At 45.3% G+C, this 26145-nt stretch overlaps 3 protein-coding genes across 5 annotated transcripts; 2 read left to right on the top strand and 1 right to left on the bottom strand.

Moving 5' to 3' along the window:
* Window positions 1–6438: 6438 nt before the first annotated feature.
* On the top strand, window positions 6439–15313 carry rhag (Rh associated glycoprotein). Its single transcript, XM_060041643.1, has 10 exons — window positions 6439–6867; window positions 10468–10651; window positions 11519–11669; window positions 11766–11913; window positions 12021–12187; window positions 12587–12724; window positions 12834–12952; window positions 13336–13409; window positions 13576–13649; window positions 14254–15313. The coding sequence occupies exons 1-10, from the start codon at window positions 6681–6683 to the stop codon at window positions 14323–14325; spliced, it is 1314 nt and encodes a 437-aa protein (XP_059897626.1). The 5' UTR covers window positions 6439–6680; the 3' UTR covers window positions 14326–15313.
* Window positions 15314–16165: 852 nt separating this feature from the next.
* si:ch211-22i13.2 (uncharacterized protein LOC553945 homolog) lies at window positions 16166–19171 on the top strand. 2 transcript variants are annotated; one of them, XM_060041648.1, is made up of 7 exons: window positions 16166–16326; window positions 16705–16780; window positions 17274–17423; window positions 17693–17751; window positions 17835–17924; window positions 18191–18280; window positions 18394–19171. In XM_060041648.1, the coding sequence occupies exons 1-7, from the start codon at window positions 16324–16326 to the stop codon at window positions 18442–18444; spliced, it is 519 nt and encodes a 172-aa protein (XP_059897631.1). In that variant the 5' UTR covers window positions 16166–16323; the 3' UTR covers window positions 18445–19171. The 2 variants fall into 2 exon arrangements, with proteins under 2 accessions (XP_059897631.1, XP_059897630.1); XM_060041647.1 differs by having other exon boundaries at window positions 17274–17429.
* Window positions 19172–19355: 184 nt separating this feature from the next.
* On the bottom strand, window positions 19356–25235 carry rd3 (retinal degeneration 3, GUCY2D regulator). Of its 2 annotated transcripts, none has more exons than XM_060041645.1 (3): window positions 24338–25235; window positions 21672–21973; window positions 19356–20226 (listed from the first exon to the last, which is right to left on the bottom strand). In XM_060041645.1, the coding sequence occupies exons 2-3, from the start codon at window positions 21959–21961 to the stop codon at window positions 19890–19892; spliced, it is 627 nt and encodes a 208-aa protein (XP_059897628.1). In that variant the 5' UTR covers window positions 21962–21973; window positions 24338–25235; the 3' UTR covers window positions 19356–19889. The 2 variants fall into 2 exon arrangements, with proteins under 2 accessions (XP_059897628.1, XP_059897629.1); XM_060041646.1 differs by having other exon boundaries at window positions 21672–21970; window positions 24338–25234.
* Window positions 25236–26145: the final 910 nt, after the last annotated feature.

The following is a 26145-nucleotide window of genomic DNA, read 5'->3' as shown; positions in this document are numbered from 1 at the left end:
CTCTGAACGAACCTGCTCTTGTGAACGCAGATTCACATATGGCCGTGCGCTGCTGTCTGTATTTCACCCTGACAAGTGATGCACTCCCCCATCCCTCCTGACCGGCACACATGAAGGAGCATGCGTGTGAACGCGGACAGTGATATACGGTTTCTCTGTCTGTACCCCACTGTGACCGATTTGCGTTGAGCATGCACATGTAACATGATAAACAGACTTCCAGATTCCTGGCCGCACCTGTTGAACGTCTAATCGTTCCCATGCTTTCCAAACATGGCTGCTTATCAGGCAGCAGAGGACTATGATGTACGACCCCATAAATGTTTGTTTGTGTGTGTTTGTGTTTGTGTTTGTGTGTTTGTGTGTGTGTTTGTGTGTGTGCGTGCGTGTGCGTGTGCGCGTGTGTGTGTGTGCGTGTGTGTGTGTGTGTGTGTGTGTGTGTGTGTGTGGGGGGGAGTTTTTGGATGAGGTTTGTATGAATAAAGTGCAAAGTAAATACCAGGTATTCTGGAAACACCATTTTATTATAAATACTGCTGAGGTTTTGCCATGCCTGAGCCCTGCAGTATCAAACCTTGGCTCAAGCATAGATTCAGGTTGCATAATTGTGTTTAACTGTCACCTGCTTTAATGCATTTATTAAAACTGACCTGTGCCCAAGAGTTGAAACCTTTCTTTCTTTTCTTTTTTTTCTTGTTGGCGATCCCACCCTCAGAGTGTGAAATGGTGGCCCACTCAAGACGGGATGATCAGAGACACTATAGGATGTCGTATAGGGAGAAACGGAGCCCGCCTAGCGTAAACAGCGCGGCAACATAAACATGATGAGTGCCCGCGATTGTTCTTGATTACCAACATCCCCCCATGCTGATTAGCAGCCGGCCTTCCTCCGCGGGTCTGCTTATCAGGGCCTGCAACTGTCGGCTTCGCAGGAAGCAAGGGGTGAGGCACATTTAAGTGAGGGGGCTGCTGGAGGTTTGAGGTGGGGGTGGGGGGGGGTCTGTGTGCTGTCAATTCTTTCCATGGCATACGTGCGTTAAAGGCAGTGTCCAGGCTTCTGCTGAGCACACCTGTGATGTGATGTACAGGACGGAAAATGAACCAATAAACACGTCTGTGAGGTCTTTAGCATTAAGGACTTGATAAAACCACCGCAATCTCAACTCAAAGGTAAATAATGCTGTGAATCGGCACGGAGAGAATACCTCAGGGCCTTTTGAAGGCGCAGCAGAGCATGCCTGGCAGTGAGAACTCTAAAGCCTAAAGCCATTGATTCACGAGGGCTCATCGCGTTGAGATCCATAAGCTCCAGCTCTCTCTCTCTGGCCTCCCTAGCAGCCGGCATACAGCACCAGGATCTCTGGGGTTCTGAGGCACCCCACCGCCATTCATGGAAGGTTGATCTCATTCTGATGTTGGACCTGCTTTTGGGTGTGGTTCTAGAGATGGGGGGTGGGGCAGTGGGGTGGAGCTGTAGTCGTAGGACGTGCTTTCTCTGTGGTGTCTCTCCATCTGGCATCTGTTACCTTCTCAAGATGCACGTTGTTTCTTCCTGTGGTATGGAATGTTGATGGGGTACCGGCCGACCAATGAGGTTTCGCTCGGGGCTGTCGTGCCCATATGTGCAATAGGATTTATTGGTGTTTCGTTTCACTATTCCTCTTTGGAAAGTTGACTTAAAGTTGGAGTGGGTACCGTTTCAACTAGCTCACAAGCTTAAAATGACCTGGATATTTCTGCCGTCAATGCTTATCCATAGTTTTTCGATAATGTTATTGATAAAATCACATCCAATAACAAATGTTTACAAGAGTTTACAAGAACATCGTCCATGTCTCCCAAAACCCCTCCCAGTCACACCGCCCAGCTAGCCCAGCTACGCTAGTTTAAGTCACATAGCTGCACGGTGAGATCGGACAGAACCCTGTTATTTATTTATTTGTATCTTGAAAATCTCTGACTATTAACTGGGAGGAGCTCAAAATTCAACGTTTAATTGAATTTGCATTTATTTTGCTTAGATGTTGTTGCTTCTGGGTGTGGAACTAGGATATAGGCTTAGGGAAGGGTTTGGATACATTAAAGGTCAAACCAAAATCCTGACATCCAGCTGATCTCAATAACAAGGAATGTGAAAATGTTGGTTCATGACAAGCTATAATATATTGCAGCTTGAAAATGTGATAGATCTGGGTATTCTCAAGTCGTCATTGCTATTTCGGTGCTTTCAATAGTTGTAGTCTAATGGGATTAATTTGCACTAAGTCACACTGGAATGGCTGTGTGTCTAGTTAAAGCCATCTCAGACAGTTTTTGTTGGACAGTGTTTTTTATTGGTGATAAAAATAAGAAATGTGTGTGTTATAATATAAATGTGAAGATGTGAATGGCATCTTCACTGTGTTCAACCATGTTTTAAAACGATGCACACGTTCCTGTCAGGCTGTTAGCCAGGTAATAGTCTGCAGCTGGGGCTCATGGCTTAATTGAGCCACATCCATTCTGGAGGTTCTAGAGTAGAGTTCTAGACTGGAGGGAGTCTTGAGTTGTGCAAGTGAAATTACATCTATTTTAACACATATCATCTATCTAAGTATTATTTTAAGCAAAAATTAGTTTTCAATCAACAACATTGTGCTTCAAGGAAATTATTTTTCAGATTTGGTGGCAGTGGAGGATTCCTCTAGCCGAGCGGAGGAGACCCACATTTCGAAAAACATTGTTCAAGGTGGTCCTCAGCGAAGGTGAGCAGAGAGACAAAGTGTAACCGGTTATCTTCCTTCTTGAAACCGGCCTCAGGTCTCTTTCTATGTTTCTCTTCCATCTGGTCTCTGGTTACTTTCTCAGAGGCACAGCCACGCAGCGTTCTACCAGTAGGAATGTTGGAGAGGCACCAGCCTGCCATTCCACCAAGAAGCCCCATGACCCCCCCCCCTACACACACACACACACGCACGCACACACTCACCCACACATGCACACGCGCACACTCACCCACGCCATGCACACCGACACAAACACATGCATGCGTACACATTTACACACACACACACACACACGTACGCACGCAAATGTACATGCACACACACACATACATGCTCCCACACATATAAATACACACATATTCAAACTCATACACTCAGCCGTGCGTGTAGACACACTAGCTGCTAGCAGGAGTTCGGAGGTTACCTCCTACCCACTCCCCACACAGTAGAAAGAAACTACTGGTCCTTCTGAGGAGTGATCAGATGATGGGGGGGGGGGGGGGGGGGGGGATGCGTGCAGAGCCCACCTTTGCATGAGAAGCAGAAAAGCCTGAGCAAACACAGGCGCAGGGAGGAATGTGTTTGAGACGAAAACATATAAAGTGCATGCAGGGAGGATAAGTGATGGAGATGGGATGGAGAGCAGATCTCTCCGGCACGCCTCGAGGTCATAACACGCTTGTGATCGGTAGAACGGGGACTACCGCTATCTGAATAGTAGTGGTTCATATGTTATGAAGCACTGCATCGCTTTGTTTTAACAGCATGATTCATCTTCAATGTAGCTGCATTAGAGATCATCATGGAAGGAGAAAGGGTTAGTGTGGTGGTTTAAACATAATTGGACATTGGAGATTCCCAACTTAAAAGTCCAAGTTTTTATTTAAAACCTACATCTAATTGTGTTTGCTGGAATTGCTAGAATATTCAAATATTTACAATTACCAACATAGGGAAGAGCTGGATCTCCCCCGTAAACGATCACATATGAAGCCCCATGCGTTCACATTGAAGGCTAGGAGAGAGACCATTTTAAGATTAAAGCCTCAAATATGCTGCTGACCCTAAAGGACAAGAGTGCAATGAAGCCATCCGTCATGTCCTACTTTAAGTCTCCAAAGGCCTCTGCCCTGCACTCTCACGGCGAGGTCTGCACCCGATAGATGCGTCTCGTGTGTACGGCCCGCTCGCCTTTCAAAGCGCCGCCGATGATATGCAAAGCCTCCGTCAAACGGGCGGTTACGCAACGGCACGCAGGGGCCAGAGGAGACGGAAGATAGAGAGTACATTTGCAGCGGATGAATTGTTTGTTGTTGCAAAGGAAAATCTGTGCTCTGCGACGGCGGACTGTGAGCAAGTGCAGATAAATGTCTTAATAGTCCTCCTGGAATGTGAAGTTCACTGGGAGGCCAGATCACTGCTCTGATTGGAGGGGATAAAAAGAAGACTTTTACCAGAAGTATTTGTGAAAAACGACAACTATACTAACATTTATATTAATCAAGCGTGTGTGATGTTATCTAACGATTATGCTCAAAGAAAAGATTAAAGAGAGAAGAGGCAGCCAGGCTGTTGTTATTATATATTACTGGAGCTAAGAGAATGTTTCTTCAAGTCTTCGCCATGCTTTACTGAGAGGGAAGAACCGCCAATCACATTGACACAATGTAAATAGGATGTCCTCACATCAGTGCTGTATTTAATAAAAAAGATTTCAATGCAGCTAAGTATGTCCTGCATAACTTCTAACACCAATGGATATTGATAATACTATCCACAATGGGTTGCAAAGTTCACCAAGTGCTACCACATTACCTTTAAATCTCCCTTTGTAATCCAACAAGAAAACTGTTGGTAAACAATGCACAATGCAGACCGTTGCAATGGGAGGGCTTTGTTTATTTCACTTTGTCGTAGAACAAAACCAAATATATTCTTGGAAAGCTCTCGTCCTGCAGAGTAACATATGTGAGTTTTAGCAGCAGAGCTCCAGCGCTCACGACCTATGAACCCTGAGAGCATGTCACACGGGCAAGCATCCAACCTCGGCAATAAAACAGGCGACCCAAAGAAGGTCAACCGTGTCGAACAGCTACACACATCTTCTTTTAGAGGAGAGCTTTAATGGCGGGCGCCTACTTAGGCCAACGCAGATCTTTCTCCTAGTATAAATTAACCCAAAGTTCACATAATGTCACCCACGCATTAACAACGCACATATGTGTCAACATATGTGTCATGTTTCTTGCTTTGAAATGCTTTTGCTTTGAAGAGGTTTTCAGAGGGTCTGTTGGGTCTTCTGCTGGTTCCCCAGCAGGACAGATCAATAGCAGCTGGCCGAAGGTAAGCCTGTCCCAAGGGGCAAGGTCTTCTGATAAAGGCACGACCTCGTGGTCAGCTCAAACCGCGTGCTTCAGTTGAACAATGACAACATTTAAAGTATTGTATCTCTGTATCTGTTTGGGTGGTGGGTATGTGTGTGTTTGTGTGCATGTGGGTTTATGCAATGCGTGTGTCTGTGCGTGTGTGTGAGTTTGTGCCTTTGTTCATGCATGTACGTGAAATAGAGAGAGTTGGGGAGTGGGGAGGGAGGTAGTAGAGGCACAAGTAGATGGTAAAGAGAGAGAAAGAGAGAGAGAGAGAGAGAGAGAGAGAGAGAGAGAGAGAGAGAGAGAGAGAGAGAGAGAGAGAGAGAGAGAGAGAGAGAGAGAGAGAGAGAGAGAGAGAGAGAGGGAGAGAGAGAGACCCTAAGTGAAGAGCATGTGTTACCACTCAATGTTTGGAAGTTATTTTAAGCAGGTCTGGGAACAGGTCCACCAAGCTAGTCTCCCAGACAAAGAGCAAGTTGCGGTGCTGGCAGTGATTGTATTTTGCTTTCATTGATGAAGCTCTCGGCCCCATTAAGGGATCTCTGGCCTGGGAGTCGATGTGTTAGGCGGCCCCGGGTCATCAGCCAGCACACCGTGGGAGCTTATTGGATGACAAACGCTTTATGACACCAGTAGATTTACATTCCTCATTCAGCTCTGGATTTCCATTAACAGGGTTAAGACTAGTATTTAAAACTTGCAGATCTTCAAAAAACCTTTTTGTTACATTGAAACTTTCGTCCAAATCCCAAAGTACAGATGAGTAGGATTCACGTTGTTCAAAAAGCTGAATATGGCTCATACCTCATCAATCTGTTTGTGATAAGGGATACTTAACCAAAGTTAAACTCACACAGATTCAACCCAGCCGTTCTTCTCCCTGTTTAAGGTGGGTTGGTTTAAAACTAACCCCATAGCCTTCATGTCACAGTATTGCAACTTTGATTTTCCACTATCAAAAGCTAAAACAATAGCCCTTTCAGATGATTGGATGATGCAATGGGTTTATCAACGATGCTGGCTGCCCAATCACGCTCACTTAAATGATGATCTCCCTTCAATGGAAGGGAAGGCTTTCATGAAAAAAGCACTATTGTATGAGCTGTTAAATATGTGTATAAAGGAATAAATAAGTCATCAATTGTAGTGGTTCAAAACTAAAACCCCCACTGCCTGTAGAGTGCTTTGATTGCAGACTCCAGAGAGAGGATGCCCATCCCTTGTGTCCTCAGTCCAATCCGTGCGGCAAGGGGGAGGGGGGTGTGTGTTCAACTGTGGGGGGCAGGGGGGAGGGGGGACAGAGCGGCTCCAGCAGCTCTGTCATTGGTCCCTGCGAAACCTGCACCAATTTAAAACTAGACAGCTACCCCTGCCTCGTGTGTCACACCAGTCCAGACCCCTGGCAGGGATACGTAGATAAGGAGGCCAGAGGAAGACGCCTGTGCGTCAGTGTGCGTGCGAGCGAGAGACAAGAGAGAGGGAGTGAGAGAGAGAGAGAAGACCACAAGACAGCAGCACAGCAGTGAACACTCAGGGGGACGTCGGGATGCCTGCGTACGCCACCACCATGAGGATAAAGTTCCCCGTCCTGGCGCTGGGCCTGGAGGTCGTCACCATCATCCTGTTCGCCTTGTTCGCGGAGTACGACGACGGCAAGGGCCACGGCCACCACCCTGAGCCCGGCAACTCCACCCCCCACGCCGCGCCGGAGGACCCCATGAGCCTCTACCCCAGTGAGTCTCTCTAACCGTGGGGCGGGAGGGGGATGGGATCATTGCTGGTTATTTTCATGGGTTTCAAAAGGTGCTGTCCAAAAAACCCGCAGCTGGCCTGGGTTTGTCATGGCTCTCACAGTCCTCATGAGAGCCATGAGACAGCGATAGGGTAATCATTAACGGTGTGTGCACTATTTGAGTTTGTTTTCCAATGGACAGTGCAGAACGTGAACGTGGTACACACTGAGAGGTGCCATGGGACGCTCATTTGGCTCGTAGTCTAAAGAAGTCATTTAAAAAAACTGAAATTAATTTGACTTAAAAACAAGATTGTGCGATGTACTTGTGGTTTGAAAACATGGCTGGTAGACCATGACTAGTCTGCAGGGTAAGATAAGGGCTGTGACGTGCGGATCCGCTTGTTGTCCACTAGTTACTTCTACAGTAACACACAAACAGACACACACACACACGCACGCACGCACGCACGCACGCGCACGCACGCACGCACGCACGCACGCACGCACGCACACACACACACACACACACACACACACACACACACACACACACACACACACACACACACACACACACACACACACACACACACACACACACACACACACACGCACACACAGACAGCGCTCAACAAGCTACAGCACAGAGAGGGCCAGCTGCAGGCCCCCAGTTTAGCTTAACCACACACTTGGTTAAGCAAAACAAAAAACACGTGTCAACACTTTAAAATAGTCTTCACACTACAGGGGCGTGGTGGAGGAAGGGGAAGCCATTATCACACTTACATGTCAAGCAAGTTTGCTAAGATGTGTAAAGATCAGCGCCACTACTCAAAGACCTTGTACCGCGCATATGCGAAGACGCGCGGATCTCCAAGAACTTCTGTTGCTGCAGGAGGTGGCGGCATGTTATCGCTAATTGGTCAAACGGGGAACTATTTTTAATGTTTTTTATGTTTATCTGTGAATTATTTCAAAAGTGGAAGAGGCTTCGAATAAATACCTATTCTTTTCAATTAAATGCATTTAGAAATAATTTATATAGAGGGGGACAACTGCAGATGCTGTGCATGCTTTGGAAGAAATGCCCCCTGATGTCCGTGGCCTGTTTGATCAGGTAGAGACACTAGTGAGATTGTTGATGGTGGTGCCCATCATCTGCTGAGGCCGAGTGCAGTTTTAGTGGGTTACGCAGATTGAAGACATGGTTGCGATCAACCATGACGCAAAAAGACTCAATGGCATTGCTTTGTGCCATATTCACCAAGAGAGGCTTGACAGACTGGACGGACAAAACAATTGCCCAGCAGCAGGGTAATGAAAGGAGGAGAGATGTCTTTGGGTCCTTCAGTGAGTCTGCTTAGACAGTCAATTTATTTGGCTTTTTGTTCATTTATGTAAATATGTTGTTGATTACACTTCTGAGTGTATACACAAATGTTTAAATAAAACATATTTTGCATAAGGCATCAAGTTTCTGTGGGTGATTGGCATTTCAGAAAAGTTTCATTATATATGGCTAGTGTTGATCAAGTAGGCCTTTGTTTAAAAATATTCACTGTTGTTTATCCAAGATTTCAAATAAGAATTCTCCAATGGCTTTTTAGTGCAAACCATTGCCCCATAGGCTATTACGAAAGTAACTACTTGAGCGCTAGTTAAAGCCAAGATTACACAGAAATAACTTATTGAGTTGAAATCATTTGCTGACAGCTTTGTCCCCCCCAGTTCAAAAATCCAATCTGCGCCCCTGATATATTTATATTTCGGTAAATATACGATAACGATTATGATTGGGATAGACATCAAACTTTGTAACATCTCTATCATACAACCATCTTTTAAGAAGACCGTCTGGTATAACCTGGGTGCCATGCCAACTGAAACGGGCTGCATTCCAAATCCTCCACTGCTCACTCTCAAAACAGTATCTGGATGTGCGGTTTGAAGCAAGCCCTATTGAAGACATGTAACATAATGCATACACCTGTCTTGAGTATTTTCTGGTTAAAACAAACATAGAGCAAGGAGAATATACACAGTGTTTTTCACAAATCATAGTTAGTTAAAATCATTTCTAAAAGTAAAAGTCGCTTTAACTTATGATGTAGCATCACATCAACAGCAGCAATTGAGAGTTAGCCAATAGTGTAAGTAAATAGTAAGCACTGTAAATGCAAATCTTGATTACAGAAGCTTTTTGCATGGATGAGGCCTTTCCATCTCCCAGCTGGCATTGGGGTGTTAAATATTAGATTGCAGATCTACCATGCAATTTTTTGTGCACATTAGAACAAACATAACATGACTAGAACAGACACACACACACACACACACACACACACACACACACACACACACACACACACACACACACACACACACACACACACACACACACACACACGTCGTGGTGTGTGTGTGTGTGTGTGTGTGTGTTCTACATTTTTTGTCGGTTTTGCATGCATTTTTCTAGTTAATCGATAGAGACGTGAATCATCTTATTGTTTGTTTTGCTATTCATGCCTTTTATTATATTTAGGACCATGCTTTGTAGGTATGTATCAGTGTTTCCTTATTGCAAACAAATGATGATGGACTGTACTGTTCTAGTAGAAAACCATTGGCACAGTCTCCAAATGATGATGGACTGTACTGTTCTAGCAGAAAACCATTGGCACAGTCTCCAAAAACGTTTCCGAAGTTTCAAACCGCCCCTCTCTTATCTCGACACTGCATGCTTAATGTTACTCCCCCGGTCCCCTCCTTCTCTGTTCCCTGTCAGATGGGGGATTTGGTCCAGATGTCCCCCCCACCCCCCACCATACAATGATATACAACACAATAATATTGTCTATTACACAATATTTAATTACATTCTTTCAATAAAATAAATGGGACCACGTTCTTTTCCCTACGAGCCAGGCCTGGTCTTCATGAACTCCAGCAGCTACATGATCCAGCTGCTCTACAGACAACAAAGAGCTGGCCTCAAGCTGCGTGTTACCACAGCAGGGACTCACGCAAATAACACATTCCAGTGACAACAGTGCCTTGAGATTGAGTGCAACCTCCTCCGATGTAGTGACAACTGGAACTAACAGGGACAAATGGGTTTGCGAGTTCCGTTCGCTTTGGGAGCCTTAAAAGGCGAGGGTTTATTGAGATCATGCAGTGTTAATGTTGACACGTGTTTGTGTCTGTGTGTGACCACAAAGCTGACAAGATCAGCAGGAATCACAGAGTTTCATTCACAACGTTATACCGAACCCGCCATGCCCTGCATGGGACACATCCATATTTACAACGCTTTCTACTCCCTGGGGAACTCTCACTGCGTGGCAGTCCAATAAACGAAGCATTCCAACAACAAAGTCAAAGAGCCTAGCCTTTGACCCACTATGGGGTCTACTCTGCGGGCCTCCGCAGCATCACATCAAGGTTTTAGTGCATGGAAATCGAGGTGGTGGGCCTGTGATCTCTGTGGTGTCGCCATGTAATGCTTTCATTGCGTGTAGGTGACACAATGATTGCATGAAAGCATTTGAAGGGAAGTGATGGTGGAGCCAACGCCTTCTAACCTGGCGCGTGTCTCCAGTGTTCCAGGATGTCCACGTGATGATCTTCATCGGCTTTGGCTTCCTCATGACCTTCCTGAAGAGGTACGGCTTCAGCAGCGTGGGCGGTAACCTGCTGCTGGCCGCCTTTGGCCTGCAGTGGGGCCTGCTGACCCAGGGCTTCTGGCACCTGACGGACGGCAAGATCAAGATCAACATCTTCAAGTAGGTCAATTTCCTCAAGTGGACAGTCGTGGAAAAGTTAATGTTCTTTGGCGCAGGCCAATGAACCACTGATGTTAAAACGAACGACAGACCCCAGCATTAACATGGTCTTATGGCCCTTTGATTAGAAAAAGGGTTAGCCTTGGCCCCCTAAGTTGAAATGGTCTGGAACGGCCACTGCACGCAACACAGCCACTCCTCAGAAGGTGGTCTTTCAAAGATCACATTTGGTCAGCCTGCAAACATGGGGTGTTAGCATGCAGTCAACGTGAAAGCCTATACCTTCAAGATGACGTGTGACTGAGACGTTGGCGACTCACAGGATGCTGACCAAAATAACATGAACCTCATTTACACTTTACAAAGCTCACACGACAAGTCATATACAGGTCAAGACGAGCACAGCTCACAAATACAAAATGCTCCACACCAGGATCCAGAGCGGAACTTGCATAGCACTGATGTGGTAGTGTGGTGTTCTGTGTCCTTCTGTCTCAAGCCGCCATCGAGGGCAATGAGTGGAAAAAATAAGCTTACTAAAACTAGTGGGGAACGTCATGCGCGTTGTTAAGGCTTTTCAAAGAGTTACTTGTTTGAACACCTGCTTGGCCCTGAATTGCCCTAGATAGGGCCTTGCCAGCAAAGGCCTAATTACTGAGGCTGATAATTAATTCCATTTATAGAGCACTTTTTCAACAGAATCAAAGCGATAACTTTGTATGATAGAACTCAGATAAAAAAATGACAATACATTTACCCAGAAGATTGTTATTAATATCGTAGACGTTGATACTTTCCACTGCTGTCCCCTTTTCTTTGGGATTTGCCTCCGGCCTCATCTGTGTTACTCCGAACCCTCAATGACAGGATAATCAACGCAGACTTCAGCACAGCCACAGTCCTGATCTCGTTTGGAGCCGTCCTGGGAAAGACCAGCCTGGTCCAGCTGCTCATCATGACCGTGCTGGAGATCGGGATCTTCGCCATCAATGAACACCTGGTGGCTAACGTATTTAAGGTGAAGGACCCACTAACCCAGCATTCACAGAACCTGACATTGACCCATCGCTGTAGCATTGACGAGGCTTGCTTGCTACACTCCTCCGACCCATAGGCGAACGACGTAGGGGCCTCCATGATCATCCACGCCTTCGGAGCCTACTTTGGCCTTGCAGTCGCTCGGGTTCTGTACCGGCCTGGCCTCAAGAACGGACACGAGAACGACGGCTCAGTCTACCACTCTGATCTGTTTGCCATGATCGGTAAGGGACCGCACTGTTCTCAAGGCCACTTTTGTCGAGCTGTTACAACTAAATTCTGTCAAAGTAATATAGAGACTATAGACATATGACGTTCATTCTCAATCCAGGAACCGTCTTCCTCTGGATGTTTTGGCCGAGCTTCAACTCCGCCATCGCCGAACCCGGCTACACGCAGCTGATGGCGGTGATCAACACCTACCTGTCCCTGGCGGCCTGCGTGGTCTCTGCTTATGCCATCTCCTGCCTGGTGGAGCACAAGGGCAAGCTGGACATGGTGAGGAGACGCCCAGGGGTCTGGTAATGCTGCCATGGCTAGAGTAAGCGATTACAATGAGGAGCTAGGACACAGCCAGGGCATTCATGAGCAACGGGCCAGCTTCCCTATCAGAGATGATTACAAATAGGATGCAGACATGGATGTGCGTGCGTGCTTGTGTGTGTGTGTGTGTGTGTGTGTGTGTGTGTGTGTGTGTGTGTGTGTGTGTGTGTGTGTGTGTGTGTGTGTGTGTGTGTGTGTGTGTGTGTGTGTGTGTGTGTGTGTGCTTCCTTTCACGTCAGACACCCTAGCCCATCACAGTGTCCGACCCACCCAATGCAACACAATGTGAGGAATGTCACGTAGACACATTGATGTGTTTTTTTCTTCTTCTAATGACTGCACATTACACTTTAGGTCCACATTCAGAACGCGACCCTGGCTGGGGGCGTTGCCGTCGGAACCTGCGCTGACATGAACATCGGACCCTTCGGAGCCATGTTGATTGGATTTGTGGCGGGAATCATCTCCACTCTGGGCTTCAAATACTTGTCTGTGAGTGAACCTCAACGGATAAGTTAAAAAAAATTAATGAATCCATGAATGTTGATTCATAGATTGATACAAAATACAAATAATGATAATGCTGTTATCCTGGTCGCAGCCCATTCTGGCCGCCAAACTGGGAATCCAGGACACGTGTGGCGTCCACAACCTGCACGGCATGCCTGGGATCCTGGGCGGCCTGGCCGGCATCGTGGCCGTGGCCCTTGGGAAGAAGGAGTAGGTCCACACACCTCTGAGGGCTAACCCGCTCACCACGCTTCTCGCATGCTGCTTCTCCATGTGTTTAACAGACTTGCATTGAAAAGCAGTAAGCTCACAGACCCATGTGTTCTGATTGGTAATCCTGTACCAGCCACCCTTCCAGATCGTGAATAAAGCACACCCATCCATGAATCAATCTTATGAATGGATTTTTTCTCGATAACTCATTTTAGTCCCCGACATGGTAGCCGTCTCAAAATGATATAACTATAGCTGTAGCTGCAACTCGAGCCACTAGAGGCTGCTAGAGGTAACATTTTCAGGTTGAAAGGGACGATTAGAATTTCCAAAATCTTTCGTTTGTATTTTGTTTGATTTTGTCTCTTGTTTGTTTTCAGCGGTAAAGCTGCCATGCAAGCAGCTGCTCTGGCCTCATCACTTGGATTTGCTTTGGTCGGGGGCGTCATAACAGGTGTGTACACAACATGATAGAGATATCCCGACAGAAACAGCCTTATAAAAATCAATCATTGAAAGTCAGGACTTTGCTATTGGTAGAGTGTGAATTATTGCATCTAATGTAATATAAATATAAATGTGTGTCAAGGTGTGAAAAGCAATTTATTTTCCATTCCCAGGGTTCATCATGAAACTACCATTCTGGGCACAACCTCCTGACCAAAACTGCTTTGATGACTCAATTTACTGGGAGGTAACTAAGAATGAAAACACAGACAGAAAACCACTCAAACAAATAGGCCTACATGATTGCTTCTCCCCGGCTGTAAATATACTGAAAGGAAATATGTGACTCCTTTAAAAAGCATGATTCATGCAGTATTAGGCAATATAAATCGCAGAAACTGCCTTTTTAAGCCACAATTTCCATCCCTCATTATTTTGTCCTATTCAAAATCAATACACCCCAAGAGCTTTGTAAGTAAAGAACACACCAGGCGTTCCCATTGTTGGTTCATAAGGGATGACACAGGGGGTCAGGCTGAGTGGAAGCCCAGTTTGATAACCACCACCGAGCAGGTCGATGTTATTTTCCAAAAACAAGGAAAGAGCCTTTAATATGCTTATACAACATATTATTCTGCGGTGCTACAAGCGTATAAATGTTTTGCGTTGTCAATCAACCATCTGGTCCATACTTGGCGGAGGTTTTAATCAAACTGATTGAGAACCGTTAAGAAGCCGAGGGGTCCCATCATTGAGAAATAAGTGACAGGCTTGAAACGTTATTGACCAATCAGGATCAAGCAAGCATACTGGCGTATAAGCAACCCCTAATGAACGCCCCTGTGCACCAGGTACCTGAGGAGGAGGAGGAGCACGAGGAGAGCCTGACAGCGGAGCACTACAAGAACAAGGCTGAGGTGTAGACCTCTGCTCTACAGCCTCCGGTCCGACCCCAAGAGGACCGCGGTGGTGAACAAACGAATGAGCAGATTCACCAGAGCCATTACAAAAGAAATGTCAGATGATCAGTAACAGCAGAGTGACATAAACGTTGTGATTTTCTTAATTTCACATATATTCAGGTATTTCAAGTGTGAATAAACTCTTTCAGGGTATTTTTTTATCAGGAGGTTTAGTATCAGCGCTCATGTACAAACCACTGTTGGAAACAGACGCCATTCTTTTTGTATGACTTTTTTTTTACTTTTTTCTATTATCATCCAAAAGTGTAAAAGCATGTTTTATGCCATTAGTATGGTTTTCTTAACTCTTTAATACATTGTTTGCTATGACACAAAACTGACAAATGTGCAAAACCGATGCCATGTCTTCTATTTTTTGTATGTGAAATCGAAAGGCAAGCTTAGGCCTGTGATGGCAGGCTGCTTCACTGGAGCCCTCTCCTGCTGATTGGAGACCAAACTCAACCCAACCCGGTCTGAGCAGGGTAGTGATAGTAACTCAATAACACTTTTCCCAATAAATAAACCTTCATGTGGCTCTTTGTCTATCGTGACATCTCTAACCTGCCCCATTGCTTAAGCCCTCTTTGACTTCTGTTTGTTCAGTGTTCTTTTCTTCCGTACTCCATTACTTTGATATGTTTGTATTTTCCTATGTACAGTGATAGGTTTTACAGTGAAATGGACATGGTAACATATTAAAGAAGAGAGATCATGATGCTGTTGCGCGAGTGTTGAGTTGGGCCGTGTCAGAGTGGAACATCAAACCTTCCAGAGGCAGGGCCGGTTCAAACCCACTATGAATAGAATTGATTAGTTGTTCATTGATCAGACCATCTATGATGTGCAGCAAAACAGCAATACATTTTGTTTCCTTTTTTTACACAAAGCGTGTGCTTATTTTGTAGAGCCACTAATATTGTCACATTAAATGTGGTTTTATACAATACTGGTGAGCATTTTTTTGCTTGTTTGTTTGAGATAAGAAATATCTATATTATTTTAAAATATATGTATTATGTGCTGATGCATGGAAATTCCCATTCATCTGTTTAAATATTAGACGTACCCCTCAATTTGCAGTCTATTTTTGTTGTGCAAGAGAGAGAGGTAGAACCCTAGGCCTACACCGGCCCACAAGAGACACAGGGAATTGAGGTTGTTTTTCTCATAATGCTGGAATGTTGAATTATTTCTCTAAATATTAATCCTTAATGCCTAGAATTATTTGAACGGGTCTCATGGACCAGTGGTTCTCAAATGAGGGAACTAGTACCCCTATGGGTACCTTGGAGTACTGCAGGGGGATAGAAAAAAAATATGCTTTACTGTTTCACCCTGAGCCAGTTTAAATTCTGAAAGCTAGACAATATAAAATCAAGAAAATTGAAAAAGTGGTTGAAATGTATTTCTGAAAACAAGGAGAAAGGACAATCCATGAAAAAGACATCCAGAAAAAACAATATGTCTTCAGTTTCAGGAAGAATATATTGGGATGGGATTCACCTCTACATGCTCTGACCCTCCCATGGCATTGTGCTTCTTTAGGGGAGAGATTAGCCAACAGTTGTATGAAACAAGGCCCATGTTTCTCACTAAATGGTGAGCAGGCCCATTTGCACCATTTTGATGTTCATTACCAAATATAACGCATATATAAAATAAAAAAATTATGCCGGTGAAGGGGGTGGTAAAAAAAAAAAAACGTTTGAGAACCACTCTGATCGACCAAAACAAATGGGAGAGGTTGCAGGTTGCAGCCACTAGGGGAACTAGAGGTAAGGGTTATATGCTTCCTTTCTGGGAGAAACACACCATATTGCATTATGGGATATAAAATGTCCCCCAACGGGACAAGTTAGCGTATTCGATATTTGGGATTATTTCATACTATTACTTCGTTTGTAATATTATTTACAGACGAATGTTAACAGGGTTGAGTGGCATTCACTCGCAGCTATGGTGAGTTGCAAAACGTTCGCTCGTCCACTTCCATACATTCATTTTAAATGTGGTTTAATCGTGTAGCTTGCTGGCTAGCTGAGGCTCGCACAGGGGCTTAGCTGTTATTCCAGGACATAGGATAGAAAAACACAGAAAATTAACAGTTTAAGAATGGCCTTTTGCGTGGTTATAAGTACGGCGTTATAACCTCACAATATTACGTATTCGTGGTTTGCATACTGTTAAGATACCTGCCACCCTCCTCCCCAAGTCAACCATTAGCCGACTAGCATCACGAATGCTCTTCCCCAGTCAGTCTCGCAGGCTCCCTACAGAGCTTCGGTCATTGACATAATATTTCGAGGGACTTGATACATTTTTTCCCGGTGTATTCAGTCAACAAAGATGGAGTCGAAAGTAAGAAGTGAGTCGAGCTCAAGAACGAAAGAAAGAAGGAGATCCAGAAGCACAGGTGAGTGCAGCTGTTCCCCGGTGTCTGTGTGTTCGCACGCGGATAATGGGGTGGCTCGATGTGTATCCTGTAAGCCACGTAGCTCTCAGGACTCTGGAGAGATGTCCAAATGGAAACAATAATTGGTTTTAGTACGATAAATCCCAATTACTTGAATTAAAATATTGCCTACATAGCTAACATTGCTGCAAATAAATGTTTATTATGTTTAGGTAATGTTTACTTGCAGCAGAGTGTAATAAGGAAGTGACTGTCTTTAGAAGTAATGTAGAGAGAGCAATGATCTTTCTGGATGAATATGCTGGTAAGGGGTTTGGTAGTTGATTGCATTTTCAATGTTCTTCACAATGTCGATTACTAATTATTTTTCCAACCCTAGCTAATCTGTAATTGCACGATCTGCCTAATCGGGTCATCAACAAGTAGGGAGAAGAAAAGCTATTTATTTTAGCTGAAGATGTATTTATTCAGTTGTATTTGTTTCCCTGTTCAGGCACAGAGAAAAAGAAGCGGAAACGAAGCCGCAGCCGGTCCTCCTCTTCATCCTCCAGCTCGTCATCGTCGTCGTCGTCGTCTTCGTCGTCCTCTTCTTCCTCCGGCTCGTCCAGCCGCAGCCGCAGTAGCTCCAGCAGCAGCAGCAGCGGTGAGTGTGCACCCCTAAGAGCTGTCCACACCAGAACACTGTTCAGCGTGCGTTCATGTTTGGTCTGTATATTGGTTTTTAGTATGTGAAAACTTCACTCAAGCTTAAAAAGTTTAATTAAAATGTTTTGAGACATTTGTTATTATTATTATTTGTTATTTAAACAAACGTAAGGTGATCTTTTCAAAGTATTGACGCTTAAAATTGGTATTTAAAAAGGTGTTTTTCATTAATTTAAATAATTATTGTGTGATACATTTTTTGTTCAGATTCCCGAAGTAAATCCAGAAAGCAGTTAAAGAAAACGAAAAAGGACAAAAGAAAAAAGGTAAATTTTCTCCGTTGATACTGATCAAACAAATTGATGGCCCTGTCAATGTTTAATTGATTTTGCTTTGCTTTTTGTGACAGGAGAAAAGGAAGAAGGAGAGAAAACGTAAGCGGGAAAAAAAGGAGAAGAAAGAAAAAGAGGACAACTCTGGCCCTGTCAAGATTTCCAGGGTATTCTGCTCCTCATGCACTGATGCTTGTAATGCAGTGGGATTAATAAAGCAAGGATAACTATTTACGTTTTGGCAATAGTTTAGTTGTAGTAGTCCATAAAGTGCACCATGGTAGTATGCCTGATTGTTGTTCATGAAGTACGTCTGTGGAATCCCATTTCTAAAGTACACGCTCGTTTAGTTGTGCTCATGTACTAATTATCAGTCGGCAAACAGCGTGTGCATCCAGTCCCCATAAATAAATCCCCTCTTTTTAATTTCAAGTTCTTGAAGGAGCGAAAGAATGGCAAGTACAGCATGATCTCGGGAAAGAAGATCAAGATGAAAGTTAAGAAGTCGAAGAAAGACAAACAGGTACACCAACGACAAGCCCTTGTAGTACTGTAGCCACAGCCTGTTTCAGGCTAAGTGTTTTGGTTAACATTTCCCGAATTCCTTATATACTCTTTGTTTTGTTTGTCCACCAGGAGGCGAAGAATCGGGCGGAGCTCCTTGATTTCCTCAACTCGACACTGTGACCGTGTAAACATTCACCCCCCCCCCCCTCTACCGAGCTCAGGAGAATGAGCTCGCCCACGACTCTCGGACAATTAGTACAAAGGTGTTGTCACGGCAGCCGACAAAGCTGCGCCCAGGCAGCCCCAGCGCACCATGCCCCCGCCCGTCACTGTGGCTGGAGGTATTTCTCAGTGCCAGCAGAGGACCTGCTACCTAATGCACGGTTTGACTGGAGCCCGCTCTCACTACCGGTGACGTGGTAGGTTTTCTATTGGTAATAAACGGGACGTCATTTTACTCCCTGACTAAAAGAGTGCTGTCTGAACGCATGATTACTCCTGTGGTTGCTATTCCCCTACTTTAAATTTGCTTCTGTACGCACATGTTTGGTTTATATGCGGTTTCGGTTTTATTAAGTTAATTGTTCCAATTTTTTAGCTAATTGTCTTAAGCTTCCATCACAAGGCTGAGAAGTCTGCATCGTTTAGTGATCACACAGCATTGTATGTCACGGTTCATACCGTTGTTGAGTGTCAGTTACAGACAGACGTGTTCCCACAGTGGACATGGTATCCTCCGTTCAGGTAGGTTTAGGCTGAGCAATCACAAAGCCAACTCATCCTCCAACGTTAAACCAACTGTCATGTTTTATTTTAGATGGGTATATGTCTGTTGGATATTGTGTTGAAAAATGTGGCTTACCAAGTTTAAGAGACGAGACATGGTAATAAACTGCAGAATGACCCCCATAATACTGTGCAGTCGGATGATTTCAGACCCCACTCCTTTCTGTCTTCATTTGCAAACTGAAAAAAGTGTGTCATTGTAGCGCTGAATTTCTACGTGGCCTTGTATGATGAATGGTGGTTTGGAAAACCTTTTAGGGGACTTAAGAGGACGTATCCTAGTGTCTCACATACAAAAACGGTAGTGGAGATTAGCGTTTTAATGGCTTGCTGTATTTCACTACAAATCAGTTAAAACATCAGAGGATTCATTACTTGCACATACATTTCAAAATTACACAAATTTTTCATTGTATAGTGGCAAACAAGCGTTGGGTATAAATTACGTTTGTATTATATTATATATTAAGGTTAACTATGTATATCAAAAATAGTATTTCCAATCGTAGTCACCATGACAACAGGTGAAGACGAGGCTTGCATTAACAGACGAGTTTGAAAACCCTTCAAATCCTCTGGGAACGCACTATAAAAGGTGTGACTTACAACTGTGCTTTATAAAGACGCATGTTCCAATAGTTTGGACTTCATAGTGGCTCAAAAGGACTGCGGGATATCTGCTCCATTGTCCCGGTATCTTGCAACGATGGGAGCCAAGACAAAGTACGTGAGCCGGTCCCCCTGGCTTAGGGGTGCCCCGTCGTCACGACACGTGACGGCCTCACATGGACACTACGGGGGGGACGGCTCGGGCGTTCCAGGTTCCAGGCGACGCTGTCTCAGTAGTCAGGCAGACTCCATCCCCTCTGGACCCGGCCGTCCCCCGTGTCCGAGCCCTTCTCCACGTCCTCCGACACCGTCTTGAGGTCTCCGCCGGCCTCGGCCTCGGCGGGGCCGGAGGTCAGGCCCACGGTGCTGCCGAAGGGGTTGATCTTGATGCGGGAGCGGAAGTTGACCAGCGACATGCTCATGGAGCGCTTGTTGTTCCACTGGCGGGTGAGGCGCCGCGTCTCCTCCTCCTCCCGGGCGCGGTCCAGCTCCTCCAGCAGTACGCCGCGGAACAGCCCCAGCACCTCCTGCGCGTCGGGCTGGTGGGCCCCCAGCGCCTCGCGGATCCTGGAGACCGAGACAAGGGAGGCCGATTGGACGCTGTTCCGTCTGTTTGTGTTGCAGATGCAACGCATACAAGTCACAAGGAGGACCGAACCCCCCAACCCCGCCTCGAAACGCTTCCCTTATTCTGTGGCAATCCGTTTTAATATGACGAGGACATTCGGGACACGCCAACGCGTGATCAGCAGGAGACGGGGGGGGGGGGGGGGGGGGGAACCACAGCACCCCATCAGCTTATGCATGCAATGGAGTGTTTCTTTACCTATAGATGGAGTAATCTAATGCAAACCAATGTAGTGTTCTGGGGATTGGTTCTAGTTTTAAAGGTGCTACATGTACATTATAAAATGATCAAAAATAATTGTCAGTTTTTGAAAGAATCACTGCTCCTTTAAAGTATCCTGACGTCCCCAGACCAATTCGTAAAGGTGTCTTAGTCTGGAACCTCTCGAGTTTCAATGGAGTGTTATCAAGACATGCAACATGCCTCTGGGACTAATTGGATAGACAAATATAACAAATCGGAGCACTGAAACACGTGGCAGCCATCTTGGTTGATTATGAATATGATCGTATCAACCTGCCCCATATAAATGGGCCTGGTATCCTGGAAATCTCTCTGAACCCTTAGATAGTGAAACACGGAATAGAGCGAGCCTGGAAGTGTTGGGAATATGTATCGTGTGAAAAATTATAATCTAATGGTGTGACTCTTTTTAATAAAACACCACTCTTTCCACCAAAGGTGTGAAAGTATAACACTGAAATGTCGACTAAGCAGCATGGGCTTCCCTGGAGAATATTGTAACAGATGTGCCCAGGGAGTCTGCTGCAAAGGGAGTGGACGGGGGATAGCAACATGTTGATGGGTGGAACAGGTTGTTAACCTGATGTTTTTATGTTATTGCTGTCAAAACTCGTCTTCCCATGCGAAAATCAATGTTTGTGTTTATTTAATTGTATTAAGGTTTGGGTTAAGGGTCAGGAGTGGTCAGTTTGCTGGCGCATAATATAGGGTTAGGGGTTAGTAGCCTACTCTGTGTGGCGGCTTCAGGTCTTCTAAAACCACCTGAATATGTGAAGTCAATTTTATTTGTGTTTCCCTTAATCACAGTTTCAGCCCCAAAGGGCTTCACAGCCTACGTGATACGGCACCAACCTACCCCAACGGGCAAGGAAAAACTAAATATCAAGGAAGAGACGTAAAGTAAGACAGGAAGAGCCAGGGGTGGTAGGGAGTGCCATAATGGGCCGACATAGTGGTACAATAACCTAAACTGGGAAATTAGGAACTGGAGCGTGAGGCATGTCCATGCATAATTATGGCCCTGTGAAGCCTAGTGGGGCTTAATTGTGCTCAAGGACAACAGAATTAATGCTGCAAATTAACTGGGTTTGAGTGGACATATATAGTACAGGCTATGTCCTACTCTATGAACAGTACGTACTTGAGTATGACCAGTCCGCAGTCGCCGGGCGGCACCTTGCAGCAGAGGTCCTCCAGCCCTAGCCTCTCCCCGGTGCTCACGCTGTACGAGTTGCGGCGCGTGGACGCCAGCCAGCTGTAGTCCACGCCCGTCTTCAGCCGCCGGTACTCGCTGTCGCGCTCGCGCTGCAGCCGCTCGGCCTCCTTCAGCTGCCAGGTGAACTCCAGCATCAGCGTGTCCACCACAACGTCCGAGGGCTCCCGCCGCGGCCTCCGGTGGTACGGGTCGCTCCAGCTGAACCAGGAGGCCATGACCCCGCTCTGCTGGGGGACAACACCAACCCACGAGGGAAGCATGAGCAAAAAACAAAAAGTAGAGCCTTTTTTGCTACCAAGAGCATTCTTGTTTTATTTATCTGTCTACATTGTTGTGGACGGTTATATTTTCTTTATTAGGTGGCCAACAAAGTGAGAAGGCAACCTGTTGTAAACGTTATTGTTTTTATTATCCCGCTCCTAAACCGCTCACACGTTTTTGAATCAAACGTTCTAGTTGTAGAGGCTGACTCAAGATTACCGGAGAAGAAAAGCTACACCGACTGGCCCAAAGGTGAGGCTATCCAATAGTCCAGATATGCAAACTTTGAACAAGCATATCTCTTGACCCCTTTGATTTACAGGCATGAAACGTTGTCCACACATGCATATCATCATGGTGAACAAATCTGCCCAAGAATCTAGGACTTTCGCCTGGATAGATTTAGTATCCTAGGTTTTTTGACTTTTACAGAACCCTTTTGCACATGTCATCTATGGACTAATATCTGACATAAAGGGAAGTCTGGACAAAAAAAGCCCCAAGGAGCCATTAACTTCTAAAAAAAAAGGTCATCGACATCAAGATGGACACCTATGACCCCAAGTGGTTCAGGATAAAATTCTGAACAAGATGACATCCACCCATTTTCAATTAGGCCGTGGCATTTAAATGGGCATGACTTAAAGGACCACAGTTCATAGACGGAATGTTTGATTTGAGCGTGACCAACTGAGTGACTGTTGGGGACAAAGGTTCTAACTGCCCAAGTAAGATGAAGTTGACTGACAGAACAACATGGCTGCCGCCGGAGGCTCAAAATCGCCCAAATTTTACTTGCTACTTGGCAAAGTTGAAGGCACATGGGTGGAGATGAACCTCTTCAAATTATATCCAGATTGGGCCATAGGGGGCACTGTAACAATTAACTGAAAATGCAGACTTTGGACGGTCATATATCCTGACCCCTTTCACCTGCAGTCATGAAAACCTTTAGACATTTGTCTCTCCTCATGTTGATCCAATGTTCCAAGAATGTACCCAGAACCTGTAACAATATGGCGGCTGGACATCCAAATTAGCCCAATCAATGTTAGGTGCCAAAAGGTAGGGTTAACTTGAGTGAGTGGTGTACTTAAAGAAGTATAGGTCAAGGCTAACCAGGCTAAATTTCATCCAAATAGGACCATATTTCAATTGAAAACTTTAAAGACTCATAACCCCTTAGCCTTTTAACGTTTGTTCGCCCATAACCAGATCCAAGCTGAGGCTATTCCAGCGTTGTCAACCGTATGCAAAGAAAAAAGGCGTTAATTGTCTGCGTTGGAGTCTTAATGGTCTGTCAGGGTCTTAATGTTCTGCGATAGGCTTGGGCCCCGTAAAATGCTGTTTGCAGCTTTAATCATATTCATAATCGTTAATATATGTTTTTGTTTATTTGTGTTATTCATATGATCAATAGAAGCCTACATCGGCCAATAGAAGAGGTTGTTATAGGATTCACTTTGTTCTATTCATGTGGTGGTTGAATAGAAATGGTCCTTATTACATAACTTCATCAGGATGGCTGCTCTGAATGCTGTGCCAGTCCTCTTGAGGATCAGCCTCGGATTGGTTCAATTCGTTCCAAAAATCAGTCAAAGGGGCTTTCTCGTCTTTTCATGATTGCAATTATTTGTTAAGAACCCATTTGGATGCCCTTAGCTTGTGTAAGCCGTGAGCGTAAGGGTGGGACTATATAATATGATGCGATAAGTATGATTTCCATCAGATGCAAATCTCTAGATCCCTGAAGCAATGACCCTGAGAAAGAAGGCTGCCAAGGCTGTTAGGTAAAGCACACTTGTTTGTTCTCGGAGGGACGATTACACACCTACCCTTCTGTTACACAGGTGCAGTCTCTCTAAACCCCCTCCCCCCCATCCTCTCTTGTTGCCTGCAGTTCCTTTTCCTTTACAAAAGCAATCTCCTCTCCCTCCCTCCTCTCTTAAGCCTCTTCTGGTGAGACTCATCGACCAAAAAAAGATTTAGTTAACATGATGATTTAATACACTTTCTCTTCTATTTGATTTTTTTTTTTGAGAAATTTGTCTTGAATCTTAATCTTAACATTTCGAATGAATTGCTTCTTCATCAGAATTCAGCATTACCCAAATCTGACACATTTATCTCCACCATGTCAGAATACTCATCATCTAACAAGCTTATAATTTCTACTTTTGGGGCTATATATCTGTGGTAATATTTGCATTATAACTATTATTATAATTATAGTTATCACATATTTATTATCGATCATCATAAATGCATAATCAAACAATCCATCCAGGAAGATTTGCGCAAACAGGGTTCTGATGAAAACTCTCCCTCACCTGTTCTGAAGTTTGTGTCCTGAGCCCAGAAGAAAAAACACTGATGGCTCCCCTTTGTTTTGTTGTAGTTGTTAAGGAGCTAGTGGTGAAACAATCTGCCGGCTGCAACACTACAGCATCCCTTCCATCTGTGCTTCCCTCACGCTCTCTCTCTCTCTCTTTCTCTCTCTCTCTCTCTCTCTTGTTTTCTCTCTGTCTCTATCTCACTGGGACTGCCGCCGTGTTGTCCATCCGTCGACCGGTAGTGTTTGAGGTGCGCCCTCCTCCCAGGAGTCCTCCTCCTCCTCCTCCTCCTCCTCCTGCTCCTGCTCCTGCTCCTGCTCGGGCGTCACTTGTTGCGGGTGGTTTGGGGCCGCCGTGTTCAGAAGGAGCTTCGGATCACAACCCCTTGATGAAGTGCTTATGTTGTGTTTTACGATTTGCCGTTGCCATAGTGATGCTCCCTAAGCCTATTTGTCCACGGTAAGCTCCCATCAGCTGAGCGCCAGTCAGAGAGCGATGAAGAGGCAGATAAAGAGGGAGGGTAGGGGCGGGGTGAGCGAGAGAGCGAGGGACAGCGATTAGAGAGAGAGAGAGTGAGAGAAAATAATGCTTGAGTCCATGGTTGGCTAACATGTGCGGGAGAAAACAGAGGTCAGCCTCTATAAATTAAGTGTGTGTGTGTGTGTGTTTGTGCTTGCAAGTGTGCATGTTTGGGCTTGCAAGTGTGCATGTTTGGGGGGAGAGAAAGCGATTGAGAAAACCAAGGTAGATTGTGTGCTGTTGTGTGGGCGGATGTTGCGGTTTGTTCTGGTTTCTGTGTGGTTTCTCTCCAGCGTGGAGGTGTGAATGTTTCTATCTCCACCAACGTGTTTGTGTTGCGAGGCGGTGATTCACCCCCCGACCCCCCCTCCAACCCTGCGGCCGCTGTAACCCCTGACCTCCTCTGCCTCCTCCCTTCTGCTCTCAGTTATAAATAGGTGTGTGTGTGTGTGTGTGTGTGTGTGTGTGTGTGTGTGTGTGTGTGTGTGTGTGTGTGTGTGTGTGTGTGTGTGTGTGTTGGTGTTTTTGAGCTATGACTCTGAGACATCTATCTGACTCTTCTAAATCAGCCTAGCACTATGACTAATCGTATAGAAAAAAATAAATGTACTTACAAATAGCCTTGCTCATGAGAGATTAGCAAGAGATTAGGTAAACCCCAACTAACCTGCTTGCTTGTGATTCATATTGGATTTAGATTTCTTGCAGGGAGCCAGTAGGAAAATGGCCAAAATAATGACAAAAACCCTGGTTTGTTTAGCCATATAGTGGATCTCTCTCTGTCTGTCTGTCTCTCTCTCTGACTTTCTCGGTCTGTGTATTTGTGTGTGTGTGTGTGTGTGTGTGTGTGTGTGTGTGTGTGTGTGTGTGTGTGTGTGTGTGTGTGTGTGTGTGTGTGTGTGTGTGTGTGTGTGTGTGTGTGTGTGTGCGTGTGTGCGTGTGTGTGTGGTGGTGTCCACACAGACAAACAGACATTAAATCCCGGCGTAGACGGTGAAGACAGATGGGTAGGTACAATCTGTGCGTGTGAGTGCGTGCGTGCGTGCGTGCGTGCGTGCGTGCGTGCGTGCGTGCGTGTGTGTGTGTGTGCGTGTGTTGGATATTAAACCCCCCACCTGGGTTGTAAGGGACGGATGGACAGGTATAATCTCTCTCTCTCTCTCTTCTAATCCACAGTGATGTGTGGGTTAATCCCTGTGAAGTAATAGTTTTCTTCCCCCCTCTTGTTTACCTCCAGACACCAGGTCAACATTCACCTTCAGGTGTCATGGGAGGTGGGACGTCAC

The sequence above is a fragment of the Gadus macrocephalus genome, chromosome 21 (genome assembly GCF_031168955.1).
Source record: "Gadus macrocephalus chromosome 21, ASM3116895v1".
Taxonomy (NCBI): Eukaryota; Metazoa; Chordata; class Actinopteri; order Gadiformes; family Gadidae; genus Gadus; species Gadus macrocephalus.
This window is presented reverse-complemented; position numbering and strand designations above follow the sequence as displayed.